Genomic DNA, 21457 nt, shown 5'->3' with positions numbered 1-21457 from the left:
TGGTTGCGGACACACTCACCTCCCCAGGATCAATTGAAACCACAGTTTGAGAGGTTTGCAGGAGTTAGAACAATGAATTCACTGCATAGTTACTTGTAACAAAGAAGACCTCAAATGCTGCTGAGCTTGCTGATGAAGATGATCATTTGAAGTGGATGAATCTGATGTTGTTGACGTTGACGATGTTGAAAGAGTTAATTAACTAGTTAACTAGTTAGCCATGTGGGAAAAGAAGTGTGCAGTCCAATATTTCAAGGTCCACTCTCACCAATCAATAGTTCCAATTTATCCACAGTAACTAAACTACATACATACATAACAACTTCAGGACCTTAGAATTCTTGTTATTTTAGCTTGCATTCCCCTTAATTTTACCTCATTTCATTTTTCCCAGGGCCGGGGAACTGTGGCCGCCCGCTTGTCTCGTCCCGGCGTGTTGAACATTGCCAAAAGTACAGTTTCTTATCCACAACAACTAGTTACGAACGCAGAGGGTTGCGGGGGATGTAGGACAGGATGCACAGTACATCACCATATCTACATCCACATAGCAACCAGCAATTGCTGCAATCCAATTTATGCCAGAAAATAAAGATCCAATATCCATAAAATATAGGCCTGAAACTAGTAAATACAACATGCATCATAATTAAAAAGAACCTACAAACAAGCAACAAAACATGCAGTAATAAAACACTAAAAAGAAACTGAACCATATAAACAAGATGGGATAATAGGAAATTAATACCAAAAGTAAAAGAAATACACGCACCCAAAGACTACAAACAGCAAAACCATCACTCACAGACCTCAACCCAATCCCAGGCTAAAGAATAACACCAAGAAACTGCATTAGTCGATATCAGCAAATTCATCACTCGACCCATCATCAAAATCATCCTCATCTTCATCCTCATTGCTATCATCCTCAATTACATACGTAGGTTTCCTCGCCGTCGTTGCGGCCCGGCGAGCCGGACGACCTACCCTAGCCGGCGGACTAGCTTTCCTACTGGCCACTGGAGCAACTAAATCATCACTAGCATCCGAATCGTTGTGCTTCCTAACAGTAGGAGAGTCGAGGATGTCATTGGCCATTGCATCGATATCGTCATCGGAAAGCCCGTCAGCTAGCATCTTCGCTTTGGCCTTTTTCGCAGCATATGCCTTGGCTGCGGGGGAAAGAACTGTTTTCTTGGCTGGCGCTGCAGTGTGCTTGGCTGCAACCTTTTTGCCTTTGGACTGTGTTGTGCTGGCGGATGCTTTGTTTGTCTTTGCGGCGGCCTTTGCGGTACCAGCTTTCGCTTTGGAAGAAATCGATTTTGAAGTTACTGGCTTAGAGGGAGCAACTTCTTCCACTTCATTGTCCTCATCCTCATCATTGGAATGCTTTGAATCCTTCGGCTTCACCAGAAGAGACCTCCTGGGTGAATTCTGTGGAATCAACTTAGAGTAATCTGTTTCATCAGGATCAAACTCGGTATTAACGGCTTTGGGAGTTCTTGTTGTCGGTTTGGATCCAGCGCTGGTTCCAGGACGCGAAAGTTCAGAGAAGAGGGTTCGTGACTCGGATAATGGGTCAGCCGTCCCACCAATTCCTTTGACCATTTGACTAACATCTCCCAGCAAGTCGACGTTGTTATCACTGTCAGATCCAGTCGAATCATCGAACGTAATTGGTTTTCTATTTGTTTTTGCTTGACGTTGGGGTGTCCTCGAAATAATTTCCACATCCGAATTATCCCTGTCATTCAGCGGTACCTTCTGAGGCGGAGGAGCTGCTTTTCTAGGAGCCCTTTTTCCGGGCAAAGGCGCAGGCTTCGGCTCAACAAAATCGCTTTCATCTGAAACTGACCATTCCCGCTTCAAGGCTTGAGGATCCGATTTCTTCGAAGGCGCCACCATCTCCTCCAAATCGTTAAGTTTGCCTGGTTTACCAAGATTTATAGTGTCGGCAGGTTTGAGGGCTGGTGAAGCTGCTCTGGATTTTTGAGCAGGCATTACTTCTGGTTCGAATTCATCGAAATCACTCAACCCATCGAGCTCAACAAGTCTCGCTGCTTTGGATGCGGCAGCTCTTGGCTTTCTGAGTGGCGGTCTTTCTGATTTTCCTTCAACCAATTCACTCGCGTCATCTACACCCACGCCTTGAGCCGGTTTAGGATTGGGAGCAGGTTTACTAAGATAGCTGAGAAGATTGCTTTGGGGCTTTGCGCGATTAACCGTCGTCGCTTTGGATGATTTCTTCGGTTTAGGAAGATCGAAATCGCTATCATCATCATGGGCAGCTTTGCGTTTTTTAGGGCCTTTGACAGCAGTCTTGAGCTTCGAGGACACTCGACGAACACTCTTAGCGCTCTTGGCTCGGCGACGACCTTCATCTTCGAGCTGGAATTTCCACTCCGCGATAAAATCATCAAGATCTTTCCTCCAGATATCTTCCTTTGACAATTTGATAAGGTTGTCAACCTCTATTTCTTTCTCTCCAATCTGACGACGGAGTTTTTCGACTCTTTCCTGAGTCAAGGACCACAGAGGCATCTATTTCCATTTGTTAGCAACCAAAAATCACTACTAACGAAGAACAAAATGTACTTACCGCAAACAAATAGTCATAAGAATCAGCTCCAAGTTCTGCATCGTCGCTATCGCTCTTTTCATCATTATCATCCTCTTCGACAACCGGGGCAGTCTCACCCGCTTTGGCAGCATCTGAAATTTTGGAGAAGGCTTTGAACCCCTTTTCTTTCAACTCCTGGATGAGCTTTGCCTTGGGCTTCTTGGATATGACAAGTTTCCCGTCGATGATCATCTGAATAAATCGAGCCTGGTTGCTTAGTTTGTCGAGATCCCGTTGCAACTGCGAAAGTTGATATTGCTATTGTAGTGTTAATAAAATTCAACTAATCATTATGCGTTGACATTCGAGAATATTAATAAAATACCTTTCGTTTTTCATAAAACTTAATTCTGACAGAATAGAACTCTCTTAGGATATCCTCAGGTGAGTCATATTTGGTAATCCGACCTTCTGGATCGAAAGCAACCAAATTTGAAGTGGCAATCGTCTTGGACAGCTTGAACTTCTCCTCCAGACCTTCAGCGATTGCCTTCGCGGCATGCTTCTCATCTAACTGAATTACAAAGTGGACCTTGGTGTGGGTATTGTAATCCTTGTAATCCTTGATGAATGAGGGGACCTTTTCTGCCTTGATGATTTCCTCAAGTCTGTCCTTGAAGTCTTGAGTCCAACACCGGATGGGCAGCTCGGTGATTTCAACTTCATTTTCGCCGACTTGTGAGATTCTTCCGCTGAATTTGTATCGCTCCCCGCCAAGTGAGACGACCTCGCCGGTAAAACCTCGGAACCAAGGTTGCATAGGTACAAGCGGTTCCCCATCCATGAGACACTTCAAGTTTGCGACAATGTCCTCTGGATTGTAGTTAGGGATGGAAGTACTCCAACCCGTTCCAATACCGTCGGCGCCGTTGATCAAAACTAAGGGAACGACTGGAACATAAATCTCAGGCTCAATGGTATGCCCGTCGTCGACATTGTATGTTAAGAGAGGCTCGTCCGCAGGATGGAATATCCGTCTCGCGAAAGGTGAAAGTCGAGTATATATATAACGTGCGCTTGCACTGTCAGATCCTCCTTGTAGACGGCTACCGAAGTTTCCACTTGGCTCCAAGCAGTTGACATTGTTTGATCCCACAAAAGTCTGAGCAAGGCCCACGATGGTTTGTTGCAGTGAGACATCTCCATGTTGATAGGCAGTCATTCCAGAAACATATCCGGCAAGTTCAACAACTTTGATATCCTTTCTGACGTTGCGTTTGAAACAGGTATATAAGACTTTCCGTTGACCGGGCTTCAAGCCGTCAACAACAGAAGGTATGGATCGTATGTTGTCAGCCATACTGAATAGAATCAATTCCTTATTAATAAAATCGGTGTAGGTGATCTCTTCCGTCGTATGGTCGAGAAAAGTGCCCGGTTTAAATTGACGGAGCCACTCTTTTCGTTCATCAGCTTTCTTTTTGGAAAATGCGAGGTCTATAAGTTGCGCCTCATTGTCCTGCATGACATGGAATTGTTTGAGATGCTTATCCAAGTCTTGGAAATAGATCTCAGCATCTTCTGTCGTACTGGTACCCAGACCCTTGTAGTACTTCTTCTCCCACCGGCGATCGTGGCCATGAATCTCCTTCCATGTCTCATACTCTTGCATTGTAAAGAAAGATTTGGAAATGATTGGATTTTTGGGATCTCCTTTCCACACTTTGACGATAGGGGTGATAAATTCGATCAAGAACTGTGGGATTTTAAGCAGGCTTGGAAATGCCACCTGAAGGAAGTTGATTAATAAACCCTTGATATGGCTACCGTCATGATCTTGATCAGTCATGATCATAAGATGCCCATAGCGGAGGCCCTTCGTGTCAGTGTACTCCTTTTTGTGCTGTAGTCCAAGGAAGTTCTTGATGTTCTGGATTTCCGCATTTTTGGATATCTGATCGACAGAGGCATCCCGGACGTTGAGCATCTTTCCTCGAAGGGGGAACACGCCAAATAGATCAGGTCCAACTATTGCTCGACCGGCCATAGCCAATCCCTTTGCGGAATCTCCTTCAGTAAGAATGAGAGTACAGTGGTGGCCCTCTTTAGTTCCAGCTTTGTTGGCATCTGTAAGTTTTGGATTGTTCATGCGTGATCGTCGATTGCCGTCCGACTTCTTAAGGATTTGATCCGCTTTCTTCTCAGCGAAATGCATAATATTTTCCATAACTTGGGTTTTGATGACCTTTTTGAGAAATTCCTCTGACAGCACGATCTTGCTTCCAAATTGGCTCGGCTTCGTTGTCAACTGTTCCTTGGTTTGTGAGGTAAATGCAGGATTGACAATCTGAGAGTTGACGAATACGAATATGTGGTTCCGGATTTGGGCGGGTTTGAGGCTTGCGCCAGTCTTGTTCCTTTTCTTCACTGTTTCGGCAAGTCTGTTACATATCTGGTCGGCAACTGCATTGACATGAGAACCACCCGATGTTGTCGCAATAGAGTTGACAAAGGACACCTGCTGAAACGAGCCATCGGATACGGCAAAGCCGACTTCCCAGCGAGGGTCCGGATTGTCAAGGAGGATTTCAGTTTTGTCTTTGGCGGCTTCCTCGCCCCGTTCCTTTTTGATGGCATTGGTATACATCGCCATGTACTGTTTGAAATTGCGGACGGGAATACGAGACCCGTTAAGTTTCACAATGACCTTACAAGTTCCTGCCATGTCATAAACTCTACGTTTTACCAGGGCCTCGAAGTCATCATCGACTCCCTCCATTCCAAACTTTTTGAAGTCTGGCGTGAATGTGACCTTGGTGTAATCCTGACCCTTACAATCAGTAATCTTTGCCTTGCCCATCTTGGACATGTTATTCGTCCAAGTTTGCTTGTATTTCTTGTTTTGCCTCGAGTCCGCTGTTTCGATGGTAAACTCCGTACTGAAGATATTACAAAGTTTCGCACCGTAGCCGTTTCGCCCACCAGTTACCTTTTGCTGCATGTCATTGTAGTTGGACGAGGTGAGAAGGTGGCCAAAGATCAATTCGGGAATGTAGAGTTTCTCTTTCTAACTATTTTGTTAGCGCATTGTTTTGGGGGGGGGGGGGGGGGTTAGATTGGTTAGACTGGTATGGCAAGGCATGGCAAGGCATGGCTAAGGAAGAGTAGGCGTACCGCGTGTATCTCGATTGGAATACCACGACCATTATTCCAGACACTTATTTCACCCGATTCCCTGTTTAGAGTGACTCGGATTTCGTCCATGTTTTTGTCATTGTGCTTGTTGTCGGCGGCATTGACAAGGATCTCGTCAAATATTTTGTAGAGACCGGGGACGTAGGAGACCTCTCTGTACTCCATTGCTTCAGATTCCGAGTTGTATACCCACATTTGACTGGTAGACCGCTCGATGGACCCGATGTAGGTGTCTGGGCGTTTGATGATGTGTTCTAGTTGGGTGAGCTGTACAGATTTCGCGCGGTCAGCAGAGCCCAATCCTCCATCTTTTGGGAAAGTGATGAATATATATATATAGAGAGAGAGAGAGCATGCATCGCTTACTTTCTGGTACCTCTCGCTGCTATCTGTTGGCGCAGCGACGCCATCCGTTCCGAATGATTCATTTTCCACATTTGAGAGCGGGTTCGCGGCAGACTTCTTGGCACCCGCAGCGTTCTTTCCCTTATTTGAAGCAGCAGCATTTGGGGGGGTGGCTGAGAGGACTGATGCATCGTCTAGTGTGGGGGATCTATCGATCTCAGAAAATTCATCCTCCGTGTCTACCTTGGCCTTCTTCTTGGATGCTGCTGCGGATTTTGGGGCAGCTTTCGGTTTCGCAGAAGCCTTGGTCGTATTCTTAGCTGGTGCTTTTGCTTTGCTGGCGGTAGTGGCTCTCTTTTTGGCAGCCTTTGCCTTTGGTTTCTGTGGGCGAGGGTTCATCAGCTACATCAACTACATCCTTTGTACCATGTCAAGAGAAGAGGGATGGACGTACAGGAGCCTCAGGGACAAAATCTGAGCTGGCGCCGTCGTCATCAAAGACGGAATCCGAGGGAGAATCCATGCTCACCGCAGTGAGACGGGGGTGCGGGCGGGTTTGGCTTCAGAGAGCGCGTAGACGAGCAGATGAACGAACGGATGTGCGACAGCCAACGAGGGTATGAATTGATGTCTGACAACAGGGGAGAGGGATGAACTCACCTTGCGTAAACGAGTGTCTAAGCTGCAGGAAGAGACGCGGTGAGAAAAGAGAGAAGAGAGAAGAGAGAAGAGAGAAGAGAGAAGAGAGAAGAGAGAAGAGAGAAGAGAGAAGAGACAAGAGAGAAGAGACAAGAGACAAGAGACAAGAGAAAAGAGGAAGGGAGCATTTGTTGGTTGGCGGGGATAATCTGCCGGGCGTCGCGCGTGGTTGAGAAAACGGAACAAGAGTTGCAGCGCTGACTCAGCAGAGTCCTTGCCCAAAGTAGCAAAACAACAACATAGCCAGTCCGTTTTCAGACTAGCGTGTTCCCTGCCCCCCTGCGGCAGTTGCGCCCTGACGCCGCTTTGGTTGTCCCGGGTCGAACCCTTTGGCTACAACATCGTGATAAGCAATGAATATACACAGTTCCAGGTAAATCGGATGACTTCTGGCTTCTTCTCATTTGCCTCTTTTTTGCTTCCCTCAGCAACACTTTGTTTGTTCAGATCCATTTTGTTGTTGAGGTTGAGACTATTACAGACGGAATAGTCATTCATTCAGAGAGCGCCAGAGACTACGTTTCCGACAAGCACAGCTTTCTTCATATTTCCCCCCCAAGAGAGATATGCTCAGCCGTTGCAGTGGAATTGTGTATGGAATCATTCTAAGTCTGGACTTGAATGTGTGCTTCCTTTTATATACTCTCTTCCACGGTAAGAAGAAACTGCATGTCACGGCTTTCATTAACCCTAGTTGTTCACTCAGTCAATCTTCAGCATTTCGAAACAGATAGCCCAACAACTTTGAGCTGGCTCTCCTACATCAGCCTTCATGCTCTTTGAATCACACAGTGTTTCTCTATGATTAAACATCTGACACTACTGTGTTTGAGAATGCTGATGCCTTTCACCACGTCTTTGCAAGGATATGCTCCTACTTATGCTATTGTGGATGACAGTTTCGAGGTGTTGTTCTCTCATATCAACACTGTTGAGCTTCTATAACCAAACACCCACTCCCCCCTTTTTCCTTTTACTCCCCGTCACCCACCAAAAGGCCCAGTGAAGGGCAATCTTTCGCGCAGCATCTATTACCTAAGACTGGTAGAGTTCCAAGATTCCATTGACCTACCGGAAATCTATATACGCACGTGAACTGGTCCCCTCCATCTCACCTGTAGGCCGACATAGCCTGTTCCAGACAAACTTTACTGCTAACGCGCTACCCCAGTCCATTGTGTCGTCGATCCTTTGGTGGAACCACGTTGGACCTGCTGATCCTATCTAAGGTCATACATACTAAATACCCCGTTGGATTCGATTTCACATCTTTACATTGCCTGGAGGCGATATTGACGTTGAGGCTTTTTTTTTTTTTTTAATGCCTCCTCTCTTTCCCTCTCAAAGGAGTGCCATCGGCACTGGACTTCCTTTCCAGTTGCTCAATTCGTACGTTTGATATTGTCACACATAATGATTCCGCATGGATAGTTTGGAGATATCCTCAAACGCCAGACACGTATCTACGCCTCAATGGCGTCCGAAGTTTCCTCGATTGAGAGCTGTGGGTTGGATCAAAATACATTCATATAATTTCTCCCTAAGATTATTTTGCTCTCTTCGGCCCCTTTGGTGGAGTGAGATATACCACCTTGCAGTTCCAGTGCCATCACATAAATTCTCCAGATGCTTTGGGAAATGAGAAATTTAGAATACGAGATATTCACAACCAGCAACACTTCTCCCGAGAGCAAGAAACCGCAATCATCCGGGCCATTTTCCCGGCAACGTTGTGGTTTTGTTTGGAGAAAGTATGACGTGGTATTAGGAGGCCATTTAATGGTGACGCAGAGGCTGGATTCACGTTGCGGTAATGTCTCTATATCTGGATGAAATTTCCGGCTCATCGGACTGTTAATTATTCAGCCATACAAAATCAATATCAATTTAACGGTCTCCGCTTCACGAAGCCGTCGTTTTGAAGTGGCCCGTCCTTTCGTTTCAAGGCATACCTATTAAATACACTCTACCAACTCCAACCTTGATTTTCTTCCGGTCCATGAGACGTATTCCCCCCTCGACTGCTGTTTTTCAAGGTTCTCCTTGTTTTAGCCATTTTGGGCCATTTTTCACAGTCCAATTTTCCTTCCGTCGTTGTTCATTTGTCGATCTCTATATCTCATGTTTGGGTCCTCCACGCGGCATGTAGGGCGTAACCATGGGTCATCTTAAGCCATTTAAGTGGTAACTGGAACTAAAAACTAGGATCGACAAGCCATCCCCACATCGTAAATCGCTCCACATAAAACACCTAGGACTTCGTCATCATTGAAATCGCAACAATCTAACACACTGCTCATAAATCGTGGCTCGACAGTCGAAATAGAATTTCTCAATCCAATAAAGGGCCGCTGGTGATAGTAAAATAAATAAAAATATAAATGAGGTTTAGTCATCCTTTGTTTTCCTACCAACATGTTATGCAAATGAAATGGCAAATTTTGATAGGGTCTCGTGGTAGAGGCGCAGCTCTGCAAATGATATGGTGTGTGCATACAGTACACACAAACACAATATTCGTATAAACTAAGCCAGGGCTCCGAGTCCACCGACCAAACTATTTTGATCGTCGTTCCATTTGATCTGGTAATAGTTTAAATAAGAAGCTGTGGGTGTGCTGGTGCCAACACCGTGTTTGGATCTCCTTGGCTGAGGCTGGTAGCCAATTAATAGTTCCTGCATATGTTAGAATTCTTGGCTTGTTAATTCGGCCTCATTAACAACAGCTGTATTAAATAAAGCATATGGCAACGCCGTTTGTTCTGGAAGCATGCAACGTTGGCGGATTTGCAGCCTGCTCAATCGGGGCTGAAGAATATGCATGGCTAACCTAGCCTTGAGAGATTTACGGGTGAAATATTCCCACTTCCCCCCGCAGACGCGGGCGGATTTATCCAGAGCGTCGCACCAACCCCTCGAGCGCCTTGAACGCGTATTTAACCGGTTCACAGAACAGTTGGCCGTCCAATAAACGGAGAGATTCACCCAAAGCATCTGAGTGAAGGGGAGCAGCAGGCGGAGGGGGTTGCATCTTGCTCACCTGTGCCTCGACTCCTAAAAATTTTGACTGTGCTAGTTTATTTTCTTGTCTAACATAGATTGTCCCAACTTTATTTGCCCTCGAAAGACAAAAAAAAATTTTCTTCAGTTCAAAGTTACGAAATCTCTTCCCGCACATTCATTTGTGTTTAGAGAGTGTGAGGAGAAGCAGTCCGTAAATGAAACTCTACCACGAATCATGCCATATCATGCTAGTTAGGTGCAAGAAATGTATCAAATTCGTGGTTGGCCCACCTGAGGGAGCGAGATGCCACACTGGGATTTTCACTCAACCCCGTATTTGTGCAAGGAAGCATTCACTGTGCAGCATGGAACAACGAACAGGAAAGAAGATACCCACGACGAGCATTGATGAAATATGCCTCGATTCGGAATATTGGACGAGGATGTTTCCCCTCATGCCATGGCTGTAGATCACTCAAGATCACAGGCTGCTGGAGATTTTTTGGGACCTCGTGTTGAATGTTTTCATGATCCATTTAGAGAAACATACTGCTACACAATGGAAGACATTCTCCGAGAGGTGGTGTCTAATAGAAACCTAATCAATTTGGAGCTCCATGAATGAGGTATAAAAGGTGAGTGTAATCCATTTGCAGCATCCTCATTTATATTCGTATCATCATTATTCCCGCTGAAGAGCCATCCCCTCTAAGACCAAAGCTAACCTGAGTCCAAAGGAAACATCCACTCTAATAAAGCAAAAAGAAAAAATGAAGCTCAATCTCTTTCTCATCTGTCTCATCTCAGGCCTTACCCCTATCTTCGGGGCTCCTGAGTTGGAGAAAAAGAATGCCGGTAAGCCCCGGCAGAATTAAAACTCCCTACGCAGCGTTCATTCGGATAACGTGTTTTATTCACAACAGCAAATGCGCTAGATACATCCCCTGCCACTAAAGGCACAGGCGACGCCCTCGCTGATGGTATGTGTTGTCTTTTTTTTTTTTTTTTTTTTTTTTTTTTTTTTTTTTTTTTGTTGTAGCCCCCTCCTCCCCCGCACCCCCTCTCACTTTTACATTCAACGAGAATTGCGTGAAACTGATATCTTTTTCTTCGGTCTGGTTAGCTTGCTATTGGTGCGAAGGAGTGTGCGCTGGTTATTACTGCTGCGACCCACGTCCGAACTGCTTCTATTCTTCAGGAAGTTGCTGGTGTTCTGTCTAGTTTGGCAATTCTCCTGATTACTACCAACCGTGGAAAAGCCGCACTAGGATGCATGGGAGCGATTCCATGTGATATAGGGGAAGTTGGAATGGCTTTATGTTAGGCGGTGGAATTCTAGAGAGAGAACACTGAACATTCTTTATGCAGTATTTGAAGTGCCCGATGTCGCTCGTTAGTCTTGGAGGAAAAGTTGATTGAAACGGATAGCATGAAAACCGCATGTAAAGAAACCCAGCAGAGGTTTCATATTTTCAGTCACCGAGAAATGAAGGATGTGAATACACTTTTGAGTTGTCCAAGTGAACAAATCATTTTCGGGAATTTATCATCACAATTATTGGTGAATTACCGCAAGCTTAGAACTAAGTGAAAAACAACTCCACACACCTGGCAGATAGCCTGAGGCTATGGCCACATTGAATACTCTTGTTGGGCATTCTGACAAACTTGGAGAGCACAGATCATGACATCTCTGCAAATGACATGTGTTCAACCCTCGTTAACTTTAATTCGCTTGCAAGGCAAAGGAATCAAATGTAAGGTCTTGCAGTGTTTTGAACTCAAAACGCGTCTCAGAGTTCTCTCTGGTCATCCACTCCTTCTGGCAGCCGTGAAAGGGTCGCCAGCCCTCGAAGCGAGCTCCAACAGACAGACATTCGTCTGATCTTTGGGCGGCTCTATTGTTGGCATTATATGTTGAGCTACAAAGCGTGGAATTCGTTAGAAAATATGCAAGCCTTGAGTAGAGGTCGCACTTGAGGGTAAAGACTCCTTAGGCTTTAGCTAGATGACAGGACTTGGACCTCGCATGCTGAATAGTCACGAGTGTGATGCATGGATGAACAGGATTAAATGCTGCCTTTATGCGATACCTAAATCGTTTCCTTTGCGGTGCATATTATGTCTGTTTCTGTTCATATCTCCATGGATACCTTCAGGACTGGTAAGGGATGTTGCCGGTGCGGAGGGGTGGAAGGGTGGAAGGTGGGCTGTCATATTATTTAAAGACCATGGCCAACAGCTGCTCATGCCCACCAAGTGTAGTAGGTGTGGTCGTCGTGCCAACAACAACAATGGGTGGGTACATTGGTCGAGATCGCATTTCTCCTCTTATTATATCCAGATAGTTGGCGAGAGAGAAAACATCCAAACAAAGCCTTAAATCTGAACAACATACGGCTTGTTCTGTCCAATATAACTAGTTAATTGCAAACTTTCCGCCGTTGACCAACCAACATTTCTCAACACCCCCCCCCCACCCCCACCCAGATTGTTTAGTAAGTATATCCATTGAGAACTCTCGGGCTGGTTGACCCGCAGAAGGATAGTTTAATTCCGTTTGCCCATATTTAATTTGTTTTCCATTTTTACAGAAAACTTGGATATTCCCAAAAGTTGTTGTTCTGGTTCAAGGTCAAGTTCATGTTTGTTGAGGTTGAGGTTGATGTTTTTCCTGCTTCGGAAACTTCTTAAATTAGCCTGCAATTAGCGACCGCGTTAAAGCCTGTTTAGGTATTAGTTAACTAGTGTTGGGGGACCTGGCTGACTAACCGCTTACGGCATCCGAGAAGCCTCCCCCTTAGTTACCTGCTTATAACTAGTCGTTCACCTCCAATCTGCAACAAACATCCCAATTTTCTGCCTCTCATTATGCCATTGGTACCTGTAAAATAGTACCGCATAGATTCTCTAGTAGCGCTGCGATTTTTGGTCGCTCACCCTCTCTTGGTCTTGCAATTGTCGCCGGCGACTGCATTGCAACTTATGCACTCATTTGATTGGGCTCACTTCTGTTGTTTTGCCAGGAATTCTAGTCTTGTTTGGAACCCGCCTGGTTCCCGCGACTTGTCAAATCACGTCTGGGTCTCGTTCCACGGCCTAAAGACGTATCTCGTCCCCTGATATTGCACTGAAATGCAATTTCTTTAGCGTTCAGTTTTTACCCACCCGCCGCAGAAACCCCATTCGTTCTCACATTCACGGTGACATGGATCCGTCGCCAGATTCACCTATTGACGCTCGGTCTTCCTTTGACTCCTCCGTCAGCCGTGAACCGCAACTGACGGATTCGATGGTTACGGTACCTCTTTCGGACACCCCATACAGCCCTAAAGCTCCTGATTCCATTAGTAGTGTCTCCAATATATCTGCTTCTCAAGTTGTCGAGACCCCCCCGTATATTAGTGAGGGAGAATACACAACTGTAGAAAATGAAAACACTCCCGGACGGCAATCGAAGAGCCGATCAAGGAGCACAACTTCTTTTTCTTCTTCTTCTTCTGCAAGATCCATATGCAGTAGAGGAAGCAATGGACAGGAATCTCAAGAAGGAAGTGATTGCGTGGATTGGGGAGAGTTGGAGAAAACAGAGGAATTGGAGTCAAAGAGTGAGACAGGTGATGAGGTAAATTAACACATTGGAGATTTGAACCGTATTATATCACAGGAGATATGCTGACTGACATAGTCTACTGCTCTACTTCTTGCGAGGTTAGAACAAGAGAATAACGCACTCGTCGGAAACCCCAAGTCTGGCTCGCATATCCGAAAGGATTCCCGGCGACCGTCCATTCATCAACTCAGAAAGCTCGTTGACGATCCCTCAAGGTCTTCCCTGCGATTTTCTCAGCTCCCAACCCCTCATATGACTGATCTGGACTTTTGGGCTGCACTTGTTGCCGATTACACTCGCACGGCTCAGCGGCTGCCAACTTTGACTTCCAACAAGATAAGAGCAGGCGTACCTCCACCATTAAGAGGGGTAGTTTGGCCAAGTATTGCTGGTGCTATGGATTCAGAACTTCTAGAAGAGTTTGAGAGACTCAGCGGGGAGACCAGTCCCTACGAGGGCCTAATCGGCAAAGATATTGGTAGAAGTTTTCCTAACGTGGATATGTTTCGCGATCCGAATGGAGAGGGGCAACAGATGCTGGGAAGAGTATTGAAGTGTTTCAGCCTTTATGATAGCAAGATAGGGTATTGTCAGGGACTGGGTTTTGTTGTCGGACCTCTTTTGATGCACATGAGCGATGCAGACGCTTTCTGTGTGCTTGTGCGGTATGTCCTCCTGTTCCCTTTGTTTGGCATTCACCTTGACTAATGCCATCTTCCATCCACAGCTTAATGGATCATTACGATTTGAGGTCTTGCTTCTTGCCAACTCTCTCTGGCTTACACCTACGGATATATCAGTTCCAGACCCTCCTTTCTCGACATTTACCGGAGCTCCACGCTCATTTGGAAGCCCTGAAAATTGAGCCCGTTTATGTATCGCAATGGTTTTTGTCATTCTTCGCGGTTACATGTCCACTTCCAATGCTCCTTCGCATCTATGATGTCTTGCTTTTGGAGGGGGCTTGTGAAACCTTGATGCGTGTCGCGCTTTCGCTCATGCAGCGAAACCAGAAAAAACTCTTGGTATGCGAAGAATTTGAGGATGTTATGCAACTGTTACTCGCAAGAAACATATGGGATACGTGAGTGTTTAATCTGTTCTTGAGCATGATGACTACGTACTAATTCATTCCTCTCAATAGATATGGATGCAATGCGGATACACTTGTTCAGGATTTTGTATCTTTGACCTCCCTTGTCACACGGGAGAGCCTTAAAGAACTTGAAACCAGTTATAGGGAATCACAAGGTACCTCAACCAGTGTCTACTTCCCTCAGATGCAGGCTGTTGCTTCAAGGTTCTTGGGTCGGCTCTGGGCGGGATCTGCTTCCCTTAACTCGACTAGGCCCCTTACATTAAATCCCAACGCTCCCGCGTTAGTTTCACGCTCCTCCAGTGTTGTACGACGTACCCCATCCAAACAAAGTATGGCTTCCACACTAAATTCCTTCGAATCAACATCCGACGCTAGCACCGCCCCGACTGAGCCTTCATCAGGCCCTGCTTCCGCTGTTGATTTGACGAAACGTACCACGAAAATGACAGGAACTTCGAACCCAGAGAGGGATCTACACACCCAAATCGAGGACTTACTTATTGCTTTGACTGACATGCAACGAGAACACGCAGCCTTGGCGAAAGAATTACAAAAAGAAAGGGAGGAGCAGGAGGAAGATCAGCAAACAGCTAGGCTAATGCTTGAATGCCTGAAAAAACATCCAAGCGCCGAGCAACATGCAGACCTAATCGCCAAGGCCACCAGTCGGTTTTCTCCAAGAGAATCCCGCCATGTCTCCATTCACCAAACTAAACACCAACTGCGTGAAGAGGTGGTTATGTGGAAGGAGAAGCACGGCGTTGAGTCTTCGAGATGTCACGATCTGAGCAGACTTATTGACGAACAGAATAAGAAGTATTCTCACATGCAAGAGGAGCTTAAAGAAGCAAGGTCCCGACTACAAGATGCGTCTAAAGACAAACAACGACTTGAGAAAACCATTCAGGAATTGCGCGTGAGGAGAAACGCGCGATCAGATATCCCTCAAGAAACCCAAGGTTCAAATGGAACAGTGGATCGAAATTCGACCGGCCTTCGCGAATTCAAACTTTGTGGAGCTGGTTCGATCAACTCTATATTTTCGAAACGAACAAGCAGCCTTGGGGCAGGGGCGCTCATCGTTGCCGAAAATTCTCAGGTTTCTCCTGACGACGATCTTGTTCTTGAACTTGTTAATGCGAAAACTTCTGAGGCAGTTGCTCGACAAGAACTCGAAGAGGTGAAAGCAAAACTGGACTCGTTGAGGAAGCTGATCAGCCGCTCGGCAGACAGCTCACCCAACCGATCAGGCCCTATGGAGTTGAGTCGCAGCCTTACACTTAACACGCCTGTCCTATCCGGAACGATTTCAAGATATCCCGCCGAACCTCCTAAAACACCAACCTTGTCTGCTGGTGCGGGGGGATTTTTCAGCGGATGGACGAAACGAACCCCTTCTACTGCCTCTGAATTGCGTTAGTTGGATGTCGACTGTATCGGTAGACCTTCTTGAGCCTATACTTCGCTGTGGAGTAGATAGAAATTCCTTGGTTGTCGCTCGGTTGGTTTGAGCGGTTTTTTGTGAGTTGCTGAAATTCTGAAGCTGACCTCGTTCGAGGTCAGCATATGGCATTACCTATCTGAATACTTGATTCTGCTCCGTCCAGCATTTAAAGTTTTTCTTTTTGACCACATCTCAATACATTCTTCTTCGCATGTCGCTGAACGGATCTTATCATTGCAGACAACTTTCTGACTGACTGGAGCCATTTGGTCATTTTTGTACCCTTATACACACATATTACACGATCCTTCGAATTCATTTGTTCGGTTCTTGTTCTAATTATTTTCTTTACTTTTCTTTTCTCATCTCACTTTCCATTCTCTACCTTTCTCAACTCCCGTTTTGTCTCTTCTATATACATTTAGTCTTTCTCTTGTCCCCTCTGACCAACACCATTTTCCAGCAGTTGTACCATTTTGTAATACCACGTGTCATCCTTGAATTTCAACGTGTCTACCTATTTTACCAGTTCTACTTCCCTTCCCATGAAACCCTGAAAACCCTTTTTACATCTGACTCCGGATCGGCTATGTTAATTTTGATCTTCAAACACGTGACTTTTCCCTTGACACATCTCAATCATCTCATGCACTATATAAACTATGCCTTTTGCCCTCGCTCCCGTTGCACTCTACAGTTGTGTCATCATATGATATGGAAAGGGTGAGCATACATTTTCCTCTTTCTCTTTTCACAATGTTATATATATATACCCTTGGCATTGACAATTCAATTGATTCTTTTGGTTGGTATTAACTTTTTGCTCTCAGCCTGGTCGGCAATTTACAGTTTCTCCTTTCTTGGATCCCTACATTTCTTCTCTATTGGTTCTTTTAGGGGTTTATCAAATTATTTTAGTGTGCGGGTTGGAGAGTTATCAGCTCTGAACATATCACTATTAGAATGTGATTTTCTAATAATTTGTCTTGTTGCTCTTGTGCTGGGTCATTGCTAGCTAGTGTATATGTCGGAGAAGATCAATTGATTTGCCGGAAAAACCTCTGTTAATAATATTCTCTATGCAGTCGCTTAAACGGCTACAATGCTACTATCATAGGTCTTTAACAATCCTGCTGTACTTTTAGTCGAGGCAGCTCAGTGGCACAGGTTGATATTTAGGAATTCATATATAGCATGCGAGTAATTTCCGTCGCAAATTCAAAATCCTCCAGTCGATAAACTAGGCGGCAAATCCTCCTCCCTAGTCCCCCAATCACTCTCCTCCTTTCCAAGAACCAGCTCCAAGACACCACCTTTCTCAAAGAAATCATGCCCAATCCAATTCCGTCGCCAATCTTTCCCATCCCGCTTCACGCTCTGGATATAAATCGCACCATATTTAGGGTCAAAGTTAATATTCCGCACATTGGCAACATTACCAGTAAGGTCGTTGTAAATTCGCACCTCTTTAAAGAAAGGGGGTGTGATTAGATACACATCCTGGCCAGCGACAGGGAACAAGCCCATCATCGCCAGCGCTAGGAATGAACCCATCGCGCCGCTGTCGTCGTTGCCGGGAATGCCGTTGAGAGAATTGTTAAATTGTGAGGGGATGTATGCGTGGGCGCGCTTTGCGGATAATGCCGGTCGTCCGGCATAGTGGTATTGGTATACTGGGAGGAAAGCTTGTTCGTCGCCCATGTACAGCAGGCCGGACTCGTGCAGGAAATTGAGACGGGCAGTGTATGCATCTGGACCGCCTAGGGTGGCTATGAGCGATGCCATGTCCTGAGGAACGTAGCTGATGGTTTGTAATTTTGATTAGCATAGGGATAAATAGAGATTAATGTTGGGAGCGTGAGGGTTGGGGACCAATATACGTACAACGTGTACATAAACAAGCTACCCTCATACGACTCTCCGCCTAGAATATTCAGGTAGCATGAATGCTGGTTTAGTAGCGGGCTACAGTGGATTGGATCCTGATAGTCCCATGTCCCGTCCTCAAGTCGCGGCTGGAGACACCCTACAAATCCAGTGTCTGTCCCGTTGATTGCACTTGTCTGGTTCTCCTTGTACACATTTTTCCAGAACTTCGCTCTCTCCATGTATTTGGCATAATCGCCATGATGGTCCAGGGCTTTGGACACCAATGCAATACAAAAGTCATTATATGCATATTCGACCGTACGCGACACGCTACGGGTGCGAAGCCCGTTACCAATTGGCCTACCATCTGACGGAATATATCCCAACTTCTTCCAACTTTCGAGGCCTCCACGGCCTTCAATTTCCCAGTCATGTGGGGTGGATTCTGCGTCCTTTAGCAAGGCCTGGTACCCGGTTTCCCAATCAATGCCGGGAAGTCTCTTGACAAACGCGTCCGCAAGGACGACATCTGCGTTGGAACCTCCCTGAGTGAACCCCTTACAAAGCGACATGCGACAGTCAGGAAGAAAACCCTCGTGCCGGTAAATATCAATCAGGCTGCGAACGAAGAGAATCTGAGACCGAGGATCAAGAATTGTCAGGAGTGGATGTATGCTACGAAATGAATCCCATATGCTGTGTACGCAGACCGTCAGAATACAAATGATTTTCCCATCTCCTTAGAGTAAAGGAAAAGGAGGTGGGGGGGGGAAACAAAACGAGACAAGTAAACACAACCAGGCTACCTACCAGTAAAAGCTATCGTAATAAGGCTCGTCACTTTTCCATAGAGGATTCTCATCGGTGTAATCCTGTGGGCTGATCATTGTTCGATATATCCCACTCCAGAATATAACCTCCATATCCTTAGGAACACCTCCCGCGTTTATCTCTATGACTTCGAATTTCTTTGCCCATGCGTCCCTAGCTGCTGACATGGTACGGTCAAAGTCGAAGTCGGGTTGTTCCCTCTCAGCATTTAAACAAGCTCTATCAGCATTTATAAAGCTAGTCCCCACGCGTACAAGTATCTTTCTGTCTTTTGGCGTACGAAATTGAACAAATGCGCCCAACGGCACGTTACCCTCCGCAGCATCGGGATCAGATTCTGATATAATCGTAGGCATAGGTGCGCCACCTTTGCTGCTTGTGTATATTCCCGCTTGGCGGATGTCTGCGCTCCTAAAATCCATGCAGAAATATAAGAAATACGACCCTTTCCCGAAACTGGGATTAAACGATCCACTGCCAGTAATACGACCTGTTTTAGGGTTAACAGAAACTTTGCTCTCTCTGCGTGTGTCGGACAGGTCACCCAAGTCAACCAAGATGAATGGGCTTAGTGGCACATTTTGACCTGGGAATGGCCTTTTCGGAAAAGTGAACTTGTACAGAGCGCTACGGTTGGTTACGGTCATCTCTGTGGAAATCGAGTTATTGAGGGTGATCCCAAAGAACCCAGGGCGGGCCTTGACACTGTCTTTTATCCAGCTAGCTCCACGTTCCTTTTTGTTGAATACACATTTTTCGACCGCATCGTCCGGGCAGGCTGCATGGGCAAAAATCGGGAAACTTCCAAAAGATGAGCCCTAGAACTCGCGGATTGTGGTTAGAATCTTGAACCACGTCCACATGTGTACAGATTTCCCGAGGAACTGTATCGCCATGAACAGTCCCATGCCCTATCAAAAACGGAGCTCATCGATATTCCATGCACGCACTTGAAGAGGAAGAAAAAAAAATTATTTGTCATACCCCTCCAGTGCCCGAGTCGTGCATATGGGAGAAGCCCCGAACGACAGTCACATTCGAGTCAAAACCGCCCTGAGTCTCTCCATCCGTATCAGGCCCTGCCTTCACCATTCCTAGGAATCACGTTAGGACACAGAATTCCCAGGCTCTTCGCGAGAACGTAGAACAATACATACCAAATGGTAAAGTTGCCCCAGGGAAAACATGACCTGCAGTTGAGACAGTTAGATCTCAAATGTCCGCAAAATGGGAAGTGAGAACAGGGAACAGCCAGGAAAACCGACCACCATTGATGGTCCCTATAAGTGGATTGACTAAATCCATAGGCCGTTTCGACCTCGGACTCCCAGCCGCCGCAGGGCTGGTCAGGAGTGAAACGCATAATGACAAGACAAGAGCAAATGTCAAGCCGACGCTCAGCCACGCCATAATCAAACGTGCCCGGCGGCTTTTCACAAGTAGTCAAATGTTCATCTCGAGGAACTGGTACGCAAATAGAGATAACTCGTTATGTGCAAGATAGAACTGCTTGGGGGATAGTTACTAAATGAACGAACCCGGCTGGGGCTGGATCAGGATTATATATATTTGTATAGCGTTAGATTATAGATACCATCAGCGATCGGATTTAAAACCCAACCACCCAAGTTGCGCCCTTGTTGAACGACAGTAACGTTAACGTTACCTAGCAATGGGTAATATTTCACAGCCATTGATGGGCTTCTCTGGCATCCAGCTCCCCAACAAGATCGTTCGAAAGTGTTTCCTTGCCTGCAGAGTAGTTTAGTAGTTACAGAGTAACTAACTTGACTACAGCAGGTGGAGAGGCGATCGCCCATATACACTTAACCACGGCGACCAGGTGAAGGCCACGGATTATTTTGCACCTCTCGCAAGGATTGTTTTCCTTCTCTGGGTCTGACTGCAATTGAGAGCTGAATCGCGCAGGCCTTGGAAAAGAATAATTAGAACCGGGGTTTCTCTTTAAGTAACTAGGTATGACTCCGTACTTTAACGGAAATACGGAATTTGAGGACGCGCACCACCCCTGAAATTTACTTAACTACTGTGTTAGTTCATAATTCTTGTCAAATTTGCATTATTCGTACGGAGAAATGTTAAAACTGATCTTAATTAATCTCCATTTGGAGAAGATCCGTCCTTAACCCAACCTATATAGAGTGACTTCTGAACATGGATTTTGCGGAAGATCGCAGCAGAAGTGGCTGAGTGGAGTTCGGGCCCGAGAACTACATTAACTATTATTAGATGTAGATTGAGACGTCGGTGAAGATTGCTAAGTATGGTAGGATGGAGCACGACAAACGAGAAATGGAGTTGATGATTTAGTAGCTGGAACATTGCATTCCTGTAACTACCTGAATTTAGTTATTGTGCCTAACTTCTATCCATGGCACACATCACAATTGACTTTAGGGGCGTGTTTAGAATTATTTAAAGGGATCCAATGGTTTGCAACAGAGGGGAATTCCGAAAATAACAAGAATGTATGACATATGAACCCCCATCTGCAATACAATGCATATATGTGTACACACATGGTTGATGGATGAAGAGAGGAGAGAATGATAAGAAACACTTCACAGTTATTCATATTTATTTCTTTGACCCAGGCCAACGAATATAACCATTCTGCTGAAAAATAATAGCAAAACATCGGGGCAAATTGCCTACAGAATCATTGAGCAATTATAAATTATATTTTTAACTGGCTACACAGAGACTATTTAAATCATTTCACCATATCATTTTCATACACTCAATTAAAATCCTTCCCTATCTCTCCTAAAATCGATT

The 21457-nt window shown here is 45.6% G+C and overlaps 4 protein-coding genes across 4 annotated transcripts; 2 read left to right on the top strand and 2 right to left on the bottom strand.

Annotated features, from left to right (window-relative positions):
- Window positions 1-852: 852 nt before the first annotated feature.
- PAAG_03486 (DNA topoisomerase) lies at window positions 853-6623 on the bottom strand (the record flags this gene model as incomplete). The annotated part of the gene is made up of 6 exons (XM_015844985.1): window positions 853-2541; window positions 2600-2878; window positions 2946-5627; window positions 5735-6022; window positions 6122-6481; window positions 6555-6623. The coding sequence occupies 6 exons, from the start codon at window positions 6621-6623 to the stop codon at window positions 853-855; spliced, it is 5367 nt and encodes a 1788-aa protein (XP_015701959.1).
- A 3949-nt stretch (window positions 6624-10572) lies between these two features.
- Window positions 10573-11126, top strand: PAAG_03484 (hypothetical protein; the record flags this gene model as incomplete). Its single annotated transcript, XM_002794893.2, has 4 exons — window positions 10573-10657; window positions 10726-10782; window positions 10842-10891; window positions 10926-11126. 4 exons carry the CDS (start codon window positions 10573-10575, stop codon window positions 11124-11126), a joined length of 393 nt encoding a protein of 130 aa, XP_002794939.2.
- A 1884-nt stretch (window positions 11127-13010) lies between these two features.
- On the top strand, window positions 13011-15934 carry PAAG_03483 (hypothetical protein; the record flags this gene model as incomplete). The annotated part of the gene is made up of 4 exons (XM_015844984.1): window positions 13011-13427; window positions 13491-14080; window positions 14143-14499; window positions 14560-15934. 4 exons carry the CDS (start codon window positions 13011-13013, stop codon window positions 15932-15934), a joined length of 2739 nt encoding a protein of 912 aa, XP_015701958.1.
- Window positions 15935-17176: 1242 nt separating this feature from the next.
- On the bottom strand, window positions 17177-20068 carry PAAG_03482 (glycosyl hydrolase; the record flags this gene model as incomplete). The annotated part of the gene is made up of 6 exons (XM_015844983.1): window positions 17177-17759; window positions 17843-18523; window positions 18638-19476; window positions 19643-19752; window positions 19816-19848; window positions 19924-20068. The coding sequence occupies 6 exons, from the start codon at window positions 20066-20068 to the stop codon at window positions 17177-17179; spliced, it is 2391 nt and encodes a 796-aa protein (XP_015701957.1).
- Window positions 20069-21457: the final 1389 nt, after the last annotated feature.

Source organism: Paracoccidioides lutzii (assembly GCF_000150705.2).
Source record: "Paracoccidioides lutzii Pb01 unplaced genomic scaffold supercont2.7, whole genome shotgun sequence".
Classification (NCBI taxonomy): domain Eukaryota; kingdom Fungi; phylum Ascomycota; class Eurotiomycetes; order Onygenales; family Ajellomycetaceae; genus Paracoccidioides; species Paracoccidioides lutzii.
This window is presented reverse-complemented; position numbering and strand designations above follow the sequence as displayed.